The sequence below is a fragment of the Macaca thibetana genome, chromosome 11 (genome assembly GCF_024542745.1).
Source record: "Macaca thibetana thibetana isolate TM-01 chromosome 11, ASM2454274v1, whole genome shotgun sequence".
Lineage (NCBI taxonomy): Eukaryota > Metazoa > Chordata > Mammalia > Primates > Cercopithecidae > Macaca > Macaca thibetana.
In genome coordinates, this window is record NC_065588.1 from 48,900,266 (window position 1) to 48,911,680 (window position 11,415).

At 51.7% G+C, this 11,415-nt stretch overlaps 1 protein-coding gene across 1 annotated transcript; it reads right to left on the bottom strand.

The window, feature by feature from the left end:
- Positions 1-2,087: 2,087 nt before the first annotated feature.
- Positions 2,088-10,039, bottom strand: KRT74 (keratin 74). The gene is made up of 9 exons (XM_050748827.1): positions 9,503-10,039; positions 8,652-8,866; positions 8,158-8,218; positions 7,586-7,681; positions 6,897-7,061; positions 6,102-6,227; positions 4,437-4,657; positions 3,928-3,962; positions 2,088-3,437 (listed from the first exon to the last, which is right to left on the bottom strand). The coding sequence occupies exons 1-9, from the start codon at positions 9,971-9,973 to the stop codon at positions 3,238-3,240; spliced, it is 1,590 nt and encodes a 529-aa protein (XP_050604784.1). The 5' UTR covers positions 9,974-10,039; the 3' UTR covers positions 2,088-3,237.
- Positions 10,040-11,415: the final 1,376 nt, after the last annotated feature.

The following is an 11,415-nucleotide window of genomic DNA, read 5'->3' on the forward strand; positions in this document are numbered from 1 at the left end:
CTGTCTCAGCACCGTTTGTTGAAGAAACTATTCTTTCCCCTATTGAATGGTCCTGGTACCTGGGTCAAAATGGCCATAACTATAAATAATTGAAATTAACAATCGCCTGCGGTCCTGCCTCCATGATTTCTCAAGCTTCAAAGGACTCTCTAACTGAGTCCAAAAGCAAGAGCACAGTCACTCCTGTGCACCTCTCAGCGTCTTCATAATCCCAGGTGGCAGAGAATCTCTCATTTCTCAGGTGGATAAGCTGCAGCCAGAGAAGCTGCTCCTACTGCCCACCTCAGCACTCTAACAGAGGACACACTGTATCACATCTGCTTAGCCCTTCATCCCTGCATCCAGAGCCACATGCACGTGCAGCCGTCACAGCCCAACAGCACCAGCTCAGGTGTGCCCGGTAGTCAAGGGCACAGCAGCCCTCAGGTGTGCCCGGAGGCTCATGTAGTCAGGCCGGGCGCGGTGGGCTGTAATCCCAGCACTTTGACGGGTGATCACACAGCAGACCCCTGAGAGGTGTCTCTACTAAAAAATTACAAAAAAAACTAGCCGGGCGAGGTGGCGGGCGCCTGTATCCCAGCTACTCGGGATATGGCGTGAACCCGGGAGGCGGAGCTTGCAGTGAGCTGAAGGCTGCATTTCAGAGTTGTGGGTCTCAAAAAAAAAAAAAAAAAAAATTTCTCCAAAGGCTATTTCAGGTTGTGAGTCTCATTCCCTTTCTCACCTCAGCCCCTCTTACTGGGTCCCTCACTGGGAATGAGGTCTTTTGGGAAAGACAGAGCATCAATGCTAAGAAGGGCCTTAAGGGTATCTGGTCCAAAGGCTCTTAACCTGGGGTGCATGACCCAGGGAATTCGTGGATGGGCTGTGGGGATCTGTGAACCTCTGGACATGCAGTAGACTCTGTCCACATTTCAGGGGAAAGATCCATGGCTTTCATAAGTCCTCAAAAGGTTCATGACTTACAAGGTTAAGAACCACTGTGTATAACAGGTGACTAGTTAGTGGTAGAGCTGGAATAGAGCTTCCCATAACTCCCAGAGCACTAGTTCAGTATCCACAGTGGCGGCAGTGGTGACATCAGAGGGAGACATTTGGGCAGAAAGCCCAGCACAGTCTTGGGCTCTTGTGCTTCCCACGGTTTATTGCACCCTGGCACACACAGACGAGGACCTCCTTAACACATGAAAGGCACAGGGAGGTGAATGGAGGCCACTTCTTAGGCCAGAGGCCCCATCCTCCCAAGGCCCATCCCCATTATCCTGACACCCTGTAGAGGTGAACATCTTTGGGCACACCTGTGACACAAGACCAATTTGAAAGCTGCTAAGACGCTAGACTCTGCCGGCCACAGCTGAGGGACTTGGAAATCCACGAAGCCCCACTGTAGATTAAGCATCTCTAATCCAAAAGTCTGAAATCCAAAGTACTCCAAAACTTTTGAGCACTTTATTTAAAATTTGTATAAAATTATCTTTAGTCTATGCAGAAGGTATATATGAAACATAAATGAATTTCATGTTTTGATTTGGGTTCCATTCCCAAAATATCTCATTATGCACATGCAAATATTTCAAAATCCAAAGTCAGAAATGTTTCTGGTCTCAAGCATTTTGGATAAGGTATACCCAATCTGTACTGACTTTGGAAAATCTGAGATCTCCCACCCCCTACTAAATAAACACATGAAAGCCTGTGTCCAAATTACTATGTTGCTGTGATTTAAATTATCTCTCCAGGAGCCTATGTGTCCATCTTTCTGGTTATTTAATTAAACTGTCTTCCTCCTCCAGGAAGCCCTCCTTGCTTAGCCTCTCCATTCCAATCACTTCTTAGCATTGCTGCCCTAGGCTGCCCTTCCCTGATTTACATGAGTATGTATCTATCTGTCTCTTCCAGCAGCCTGAGACTGCCTCCAGAGCAGCCTCATCTGAGTTGGCCTGCAGCTTCCCGGCAAGAGTCCTGCACACTTGCTGGGAAGAAATGGAGGGTGGCACATCCTCACTAGAGGGTGGAACATTCGGAAAGATTGACAGACTGACAGAAGCATACCTCTGACACCACTCAAGGACGGTTTATTGAACATACAGCAGAAATTCAGAGTATTTAACTTAAGCAAAAGAGGAACTAGTTGCCGCCATTCTTAGGAATATTTACACTCTGAGCCACGACATCTGGACTAGGCAGTACCACCCAGGGACAGAAAGGCAAGCTCCACTCACTGAGCTCAGCTCATGGCACCAGAAATTGAGAGTCAGAGGCTACGTAGGACACAGCTTCAGAGAGATGGCCAAAGACAAATCACATACCCACTGTCCTGACAAAAGGCAATGTAATTACGCTGCTCTCATCAAAAAGAATGGTGATATTGACAGTCCGTTTGTTAAAGAGGCAGTGACATGCCACGGAAAGAGCATAGACCCTGGTGTCGGCCAGGTGCGACTCTGGCACGTAGATGGGTGACTGGGGCCAGTTCTGTAGCCTCTTGGGATCAGGCTCCCAGTCTGTTCCAATGATGCTGATCACATCTTCTTTGCAGAACTGGATGAGAATTGGAGGCAATGCGTCTAGGGTGCCTGGCATCTAGCGAGTGCTTGACAAATGATGGTAGCTATTGTTGATAATGAAGGAGGTGGTTGGGTGACACAGGCTGGCAGAGAATCCCCAGTACACCTTCACTTGACTTTGCGGAGATGGGTGCAGCTGGTGGTCTACAGATGTACACATGGTGTCCTAAATATTGGCGTCATCCTGCAAAGTTGTTTCTGGTGGAGCAAGTAAAGGCTGTCTAACTTCTCACCACCTGGTTACAGGTCTCAAGTCACCCCACCGTGCTGGCAGGGGATGTAAAACCTCTCAGGCAATAGCTAATTTGGCCTAAGCACAGAACAAACCAGCCCCTCCCCTGTCCTCTCTTGCTCCTTCCCTCTCTCTAGGGATGATCACCGCTTCCTTAGGGCCAAGAAGGTTATAATGGCTTGTGCCTCCAAAGCCTCCTGCCAGCCGAAAGCAGCAAGGAAAATGACAAGTCGTTAGTCCACATGGGACCTAAGGAAACAGGGAAGGTGACTGTGTCAATCAGAGTTTGAGAGTAAAAGCTAAACCATGATGCGGACAGTCGAGTGTACTACAGATGGTTTTAAAACTCAGGGGCTGGGAACTTGGGTGTGGCAGACACCTCTGGGAGTGGCAAAGTCACCTCTTCTTCCAGGTGCTGAGGTGGATGAGGCCATGGGTCTAGCGGGTGGCTTTCCTTGCTGGGGTGCTGCCTGGGGTGTTCTTGCTCTGGGAGTCCTTGAGGTCTCCCCCTCGCACCTCTTTGGTCTTGGTCTGCCCGCTCTGGGTGGTGCCAGAGCTGCCTGCCACAGTGCTGGCCCCAAGGTCAGCACCCGCAGAGCTGGGGTGGTGGTAGCTGTAGCTGCTGCTGCTGATGACGGCTGAGGAGGAGGGGCCAAGAGCAGGGGAGAGGAGCAGTGTCAATCAGCAGGTAATAGCCATGGTAAAGGCTGTCCCCAAGGGCTTCTCTACAACAACACTCTATTTAATCCTCAAAATGACCCTCAGTAGTCAAGGAGCACTACAGAGATGAACTGAGAGCCTATTATGGGCCAGACTTTGTGTGAGATGAAGACCCCATAGGATAGATACAGTCCCTGCCCTCCTGGAAATTCTAGGAAAATCCATGTCCACCAACCCTTTCTCCAAATGACAACACCCTAGGGGAGAAACAGGAAGGGAAAGGGGTGGGCATGACCTCAGTCACCATTTCATAGGATGAAAAAGGAGAACATTTCCTTTGAAGCCCAAGAATCTTCCCAAGACAGTAACAGAAGCTTCTGGGTGGGGTGAGACAGTAAATGGAGGTGACAGCACTTTGTCCCAGGGTCCCTGGCTTTCCCAACCCAAGGCATCTCTCAAGATACTCACAGATGCTCACAGAGGATGGATTCTCCCCAGACATCCTGTGAGACAGAAAGTTAGAGAAAGACAAAAACTCAGTGTCGAGATTCCACTGAACCTTAATGGGCTCCTGCTTTTATACGTGCATCATTTAAACTCATCCTTATAACAACTTATGAAATTGACACTATCACCTTCATCTTACAGATGAGAAAACAAGAGGCTTGAAGATACTAGATGATTTATTGAGACCACAGCACTAGCATGGGGTAAAGCCAATAATTAGCCCCTGCTGTACAGCCAATCATTAGCCCCAGGTCTGTCTGAGCCCCTGGTTCTCTTCACAGCAGCACACGGCCACTTATGCCTCATGGCTCATGTCCGACAACCCCCTGCAGGAAGCTGCCTCTGAGTTCATGAAATCACCACATCCCTTGCCTGTATTGGCACTAACGATGCTGTTCTCCAGGTGGCCCTTCAGCCAGACAGGAGCCACCCCAAGTCCCTTCTCACACTTTCCCCTCCACCCCGGCCACCTGCACTCCTCGCCCTCCAGCAGCTTGCGGTAGGTGGCGATCTCCATGTCCAGGGCCAGTTTCAGGCTCATGAGCTCCTGGTACTCGCGCAGCATCCGTGCCAGCTCCTCCTTGGCCTGGTGCAGGGCGCCCTCCAGCTCGTCCAGCTTGGCCCGGGCGTCCTTCAGGGCATTGTCTCCCCGCTGCTCAGCATCAGCAATGGCTGTCTCCAGGCTGGCACACTGAAGGGCAAAGAACAGAGAGACCATCAGAACAGAAAATTACATTTAGCTCATACCGGTTAAATAGAACAGCACCCTTATTTTGCAGACGGGGCCCTAGGTGACAAGGAGTAAAAGCTGCAAAGTCAACACCAGAACTTTGTCTCTTCTATTTTCTATTGCAGAGGAATATTCAAAGCTGTTGTCACATGAAGCTGTGGAGGCAGTTGCATTTCAAGAGGTCAGAAAGAAATGTTGATGTTTGCCTGAGACTGGAGGCCACCAGCATCTACAGATTCAAAATACTCCAGGTTCAGGAAAATCATACCCGATTCCCCAACAAGGCCAGCCCTGAGGATGAGATGGTATGCCACGGTCCCACTGCGATCAGATTCCTGCTGCAGGACCTCTCACCAGTGGGGATCCTTCTGATCTGTTAGCATCCAGATGAGTGTTTCTGGACTCCAGCACTCCGGGGAGGGTCTGCCTGAAGGCTCCCACATCTGGCCTTCCCTTAGAGCAGGAGGGTAAGGCCCTAAATTATAGGCACAACCTCAGAAGCTGGACTCTGATGAACATCTGGGGGCACTGCGATGCCTGGTGCTAACAGAGGGGGAGGAACTATGCTCACGGAATTTGTGAATCGGCCAAACGTGTAGAGTCGTAGAGCTGTCCCTGTGTTCCCCTGCAGAGCATGGAGGGCGGTGGGGGTACCAGAAGGAGAACAGGCTCAGATCTTGCCGCTGGGCAATTCTGTCACTAGTGGAGCAGACCTAGTTCTCACAGAGGTCACAGGAAGGATCCTCCAGCCTCCAAAATCATCTCCCCACTGATGCAGTGTTTAACATTTGCTGCTGTCAGGTAAGACAGCCCCCCTCCCCGGCCCACTAACATGGAAGTAGTACCGTGGCACAGGGCAAGGAAACCCAGGAGGGCTTCATCGACGGCTGTGTCCCTCAATCGCCAGACCATGTCCCACTCCAAGGGCAGGAACCTGGTGTGGCCACAGAGGTGCCTGATGTATACCCCCTGCACCCCACACACATTCCGTGTCCAGTGGGAGGAGGAGACAGAGGGTCTGCCCTCAGAGGGGACACCCAAAGGGGACATGGAGCAGGTTCCCTGGACACAGAAAACGTCTGCAGAAGAGGAACCTGGGTTCTAATCCTAGCTCCATTCATTACCAGCTGGGGGCTCTGGGCAGGTCCCTTCCCCTTCCCAACTCAGTTGCTTTATCTGCAAAATGAGGAGTCAGAGAAATAGGTTTGAGGCTCCTCCCAGTTCTGGGCAGGGTGCCAGCTCTGATGGTGGAGTACCAAGGCAGGGTGGGAAAGGGGACTGTGGGTGGCCAAGGGACCCCTAAGCCTGGCAGGGGAGATTTGCTTGTTCCCAAAGGGCAGGCCCCATTTCCTCATCCCAGAGCCTCCCGTGGAACCCAAGAGTTCTTTGTGGGGCTGCTGCCCACCTGCTTCTTCACGTTCCCAATCTCACACCGGATCCTCTGGATGAGCCGGTTCAGCTCCGCCATCTCGCTCCTGGTGTGTTTCAGGTCGTCACCATGCCGACTGGCTGCCAGCTGCAGCTCCTGGATCTGGTTTCCCAGAGATAGGAAGTTGGCAATGAGACAAGGGCACTGGGGAAGGGTCCTGTAAATAAGCCACCCCTGCCACCTGGCTGTTGGTGGGATTTAACGGAGCTGAAGAGGAGTGCTGGAACAGGGTCCTGGGGGCCCAGGCAAGCAGTTTTCTCCCTGACAGCCCCAAAGCAGTTTACCCAAAGCATAGTTCCATTACTCAGAGGACTCCCGGCCTTCCATTTCCTTTTGAAAGTCTTCCCGTGTGGATCAGGAAAGAGCTACAGGCTTCTCCTTCTCCCACTCGCCCCCCACCAAATTCACCCATGGCTACGCTCCTGCAAGTCTGTGATTCTCCCTCTGCCCTGTGGCAGCACACCCCCATTCCTATAACTGTATTTGTTTTACCACCTCACTTCTTTCACATGCAACAGAGAGGGACAGGTAGTTGGTGGACGGAGGAAAGAAGTGAGGGATCCTCTCTGTTGCATATCTTCAATCCATACCAGTTTCATGATTTATCTTTGATAACAGGCTCTGCTGAGAATTCATTTTGTCCTTGAAGCCTTGGTTGGAACCATTCTTTCATTCAGCATGCCCACAAAAGGATTCCTCACATTCACTGTGGAGGTGACCCTTCCCAGGAAGAGAGAGGCCGCTGTGGGAGGAGACCCGTGCGGTGCCCACCTTGGTCTGGTACAGGGCCTCAGCCTCGGCCTTGCTCTTCAGGGCGATCTCCTCATAATGCATGCGGACCTCGGCGATGATGCTGTCAAGGTCCAGGTCTCGGTTGTTGTCCATGGACAGGATGACTGAGGTCTCACTGGCATGAGTCTGGATCTGAGCGATCTCCTGTATTGAGAGAGGAAGACAGACTCAGCAACCCCCGGCTTCCCTCTTCTGCCCCATTAGTCTTCTGGGCCCATGGTCTCTGGCCCAATAGGCTGCTGGGATCCACAGCGCCAAAGTAGAGAGAAGAAGTGACCTCTGGGATGTGTCTGCAGAGCTGAGGGAGAGCAGCTCACAGCAGCAGGAACCCCTGCAAGCGGCAGGTGTCTGTGGGCACATGCAGATGGGTGAAGAATGCATTTCCCACAATTTCGCAGAATCCAAGGGTCTGTGCTTTGTAAGACCTCACTGGGTTATCTTTTCCTGCCTGTGGGCAAGGCCACTATTGTGGTCGAGATCAATTTCCTCCTGCATGTGTGGCCTCCAAGGACCAGCATCCTGCACTTCCATGGTCTCCTGGTGCAGGATTTTGACCTTTCCACCAAAACGTCTTTCATTGTGTTGATCTCAAACCTCTCCTGTTGGCATCTCCCTGGAAGAGTCGAGAAGCAGTCAGGGTGAGGGTGAGGGGACAGGAGTGTCCTTACCGCATCATACAGACACTTGAGGAACTTGATGTCTTTGTCCAGAGAGTCCACTTTGGCCTGAAGCTCCATCTTGACCGCGTAGGCTGCATCTGCATCCTTCCAAGAGGCCCCAGAGTCATTGGTGGATGCAATCCTCATCCCACAGCTGCCTTGCCCAACCCCTGCCCCAAAGCCACCTGATTTTCTACTTTCCACCTACAAAGGAAAGCTCACTCAATATCTATTTCTTCTCAGACTCCCTGAAGCTTTGGGAATAGGGAAAGGAGGATGTGGCAGCTCTGTTATGCCTGGAGAAAACAAAGCCCAGAGAGGTAGTAGGTTTCCTCAGGTCACACAGCAAGGCTGAGCTGGACCAGAGTTTCACAGTTCCCAGACCTGAATTCTCTGTCTGTCTCTGTCCATTTCCCGAGTGTGTGTCTTTCCTCTCCAACTCACTGGAGGCCAGGACTATGACTCGCTCCACCCTCACCAGGCGCCAGCCCCTTCCCCAGTCACCTGGGCTGAAGTCCTGAGCAGGGTTGTTAAGATGGGGGTGAGAGAGACCCTAATAAGGAGGCTCTTCCCTCCCTTACCTTCTTGAGCACCACAAACTCATTCTCTGCTGCTGTGCGCCGGTTAATCTCCACCTCATATCTGCCGGCAGGGAGAGAAGATAGCCTTAGCCCTCTTAGCCAAGGAACTTTCTCTTCCTGCTGGCCAGGCAAATGTTTGGGATGCAGGGTCCCTGCAGGGTCTCTGGGGTGAGCAGTAAGAAGCTAGTGACAGGAATAAGATATCCCTGAGTTGCCTCACTTGCCTCCTACTTTTTGCATGTTAGGAAAACACCCAGGTGACACCAGCAACTGAACCTTTCAGTGGGTCAAGGAACACAGGAACTCCTTCCTATCAACCAGGCAGGAAGTTATCATCGAACAGGATAGGCCCTTCCCCCCAGCCAGAGAAGGGGATGTGAGCTCCTGACCCTGGAAGGTACACACCCATCTCCTAAAAAATAATGGCACAGAGATCAAGTGAGCCCAGAGGCAAGGGGAACATGGTCTGTGACCGTCGGGTGGGGCCTGCTCACCTCTTCTTGTAGTCCTCCACCAGGTCCCTCATGCTTCTCAGCTCCGAGTCCAGCCTCACCCTGTCCCCGGACAGCGTCTCCAGATGCTTCCGCAGGTTGCTGATGTAGCCCTCGAGGATGGGCTCCAGGTTCTTCTTGCAGTTGTTCAGGTCCAGCTGCTGCAGCAGCTCCCACTTGGTTTCTAGAACCTGGTTCTGCTGCTCTAGGAACCTTACCTGGAACCAAAATCAACAGACAACTGGAACCACAATGGGTGCAGTCATGCCCCGTGGACACACACCATTGACTCCCCAGGTTTGCCATAGATTGTTGTAGTCATTTTGCTCACGTCTTGACTCTCCACCCTTGACATTCCACACAAACTAGACCCTTTACAAGTGCTGATTTCTTAGCCTTCTGGAGAAGCCATCAGTGAGAACTCACTCAAGGAGATTCCACAGCTTTCTTCTATTGCTTGGCCCTGGTCCCAGGAGATGTCCTTCCTTATGTCTCAACTAAGGGTCTTTTCCTGTACCATGAGCCCTTCCCTCTGAACACTGCTGGATTCTATTAGCCTTTCAGGTTCGTGGAAATCAGCCGTCCTCAAGAAACCCATCACTTTTTTGTCAAGGAATGGCTGCTTTTTACCCAGCTTCCCATCCTTCTCTGCAAAATCGCCAAAGAAGCCAATATATTCATGTATTCTTTTGTCTTCCGTGGCACACAGACCTACTCTCTTTCTCTAATGATGAGGAAGCCCTTCCTGAGGCCCAGCTGCACCTTTCCAGCCACAATGCGCAGTCCATTCCCAGGCAGCAGGAAAATTGCTCAGGCCTCAGGGGGCTGCCTCATTCTCCTCCTATGATACCCACCTTGTCAATGAAGGAGGCGAACTTGTCATTCAGCGCCTTGATCTGTTCCCGCTCCTGGGCACGCACCTTCTGGATCTCAGGGTCCAGCTCCACGTTGAGGGGGGCCAAGAGGCTCTTGTTGACAGTGACCTGGTAGATGCCCCCAGGCGGGCACACGGATGAACAAGCAGGCCCCAGGGCCACACTGCCAAACATACTGCCAGCAAAGCCACTGGCCCGGCCCCCTCCATACCCAGAGCCAGGCCTGAAGCTGTAACCTCCAGACTGAATGCCGCCACCAGCCACATTGAAAGAAATACGCTGATTCCCTCCGAGGCTATAGAGGCTCCGACTGCCAAAGCCAGCTCCAGCCCCTCTGCCAGCTGCACAGTAAGAGGCCAGGCTACCCACAGCCTTCCTCGGCACCACTGCCGAATGCACACTGAAGTTGCCCTTGTCACCACTGGACTTGACGTTCAGTTGCCGACTCATGGTGGGAAAGGTGGAGTTGACAGAGCTGGAGAAAAGCAGTCGCCAAGGGGTAGAGAACACAGTGATGGGGCACCCAGAGTGCTGCCTCCTTTTATCCCTGTTGGGCCCAGGACACCGGAAAAGGGCGTCTCTCTACTATCTCTTTTCCCCTGCTAAAGGGCCAGGAGCCATGGGCAATTTGTAGAACAGAGATCTCCAAGTCCTTTGCAGCAACAAAGCTCTTCTGATAGCAATTGGAATATGCTGCCCTTGCAGACTGGAGTGGTCTAATTTGGAGTTTATCTGTGCTCCCTAATTAGGGACCTGAAGAGTTATCCCCTGAAGAGATCTCCTAGCTTTATTTTTCCAGTGTTACCTCCTTCTTGCTTAACTATCAGCAAGGAGCAGGGGAAATTCCTGCCTTTCCCCAGAGGAGACTCACCTGAAAAATCCCAGGTTTCTTCCCAAAAGAAACCATCTCCCTATTATAGGGTCTTGTGTGGAAGCTGGAATTTTTACGTCTGGGAAAAGAAGACATGGAAAGATGATTCTTCTTGGAAAGGTGTCCTCAAATATCTGGATCTGGGTAAGAAGCTCCAGGGTCCATCCTTGGGCCATGCTAAGGACCACAGCTGTCTAGCAATGAAGTGGACCCCAGGAAGGAAGAGGAACGACTCTGCAGCATCTGCATGACCCCCTATCAAGGATATTGTCTAGGGCCTTCTGTGTTGGGCAGGGCCTGTGTGGTAGTGACCTTGACATTGCCTTACAACGATGAGAACGTTTCCAGCCAGCTGCATTTCCTCCAGTTGGATTTTCTCTCCTGGATAAGATTATCTGTCCTACTCTAGTAGGTCAGGCAGGAGCTGGGACATAAGCCCCCACACTCCCTGGGGAAACACCCCATAGCTGAAGTCACCAAGGAAAAGGACCCCCTGAGTTTCACTCCCAGGTTCAGGGGGGGCTGTTCTGCCAGTTTCCTGGCAACTTCAGGGAGCACTCAATTTTGGAACAGGAAGTATCACCGCTTTATAGCTCAGGTAGTGTGGGTACAGTGCAATGTTAAAAAATTATTTTGGGGCTGGGCACGGTGGCTCACACCTGTAATCCCAGCACTTTGGGAGGCCGAGGAGAGCAGATTGCCTGAGGTCAGGAGTTTGAGTCCAGCCTGGCTAACATGATGAAACCCCGTCTCTACTAAAAACATAAAAATTAGCCAAGCGTGGTGGCGCATGCCTATAGTTTCAGCTACTCAGGAGGCTGAGGCCGAAGAATCACTTGAACCGGGGAGGCGGAGGTTGCAGTGAGCTGAGATTGCACCACTGCACTCCAGCCTGGGTGACAGAGCAAGACTCTGTCTAAAAAAAAAAAAAAAAAAAATTATTTCAAAACTAGGTATCCGGCAGCTGCCTTCATGCGAGACTCTGACCACTTCCTATAACTAAACTGGGAACGCTTGGCCT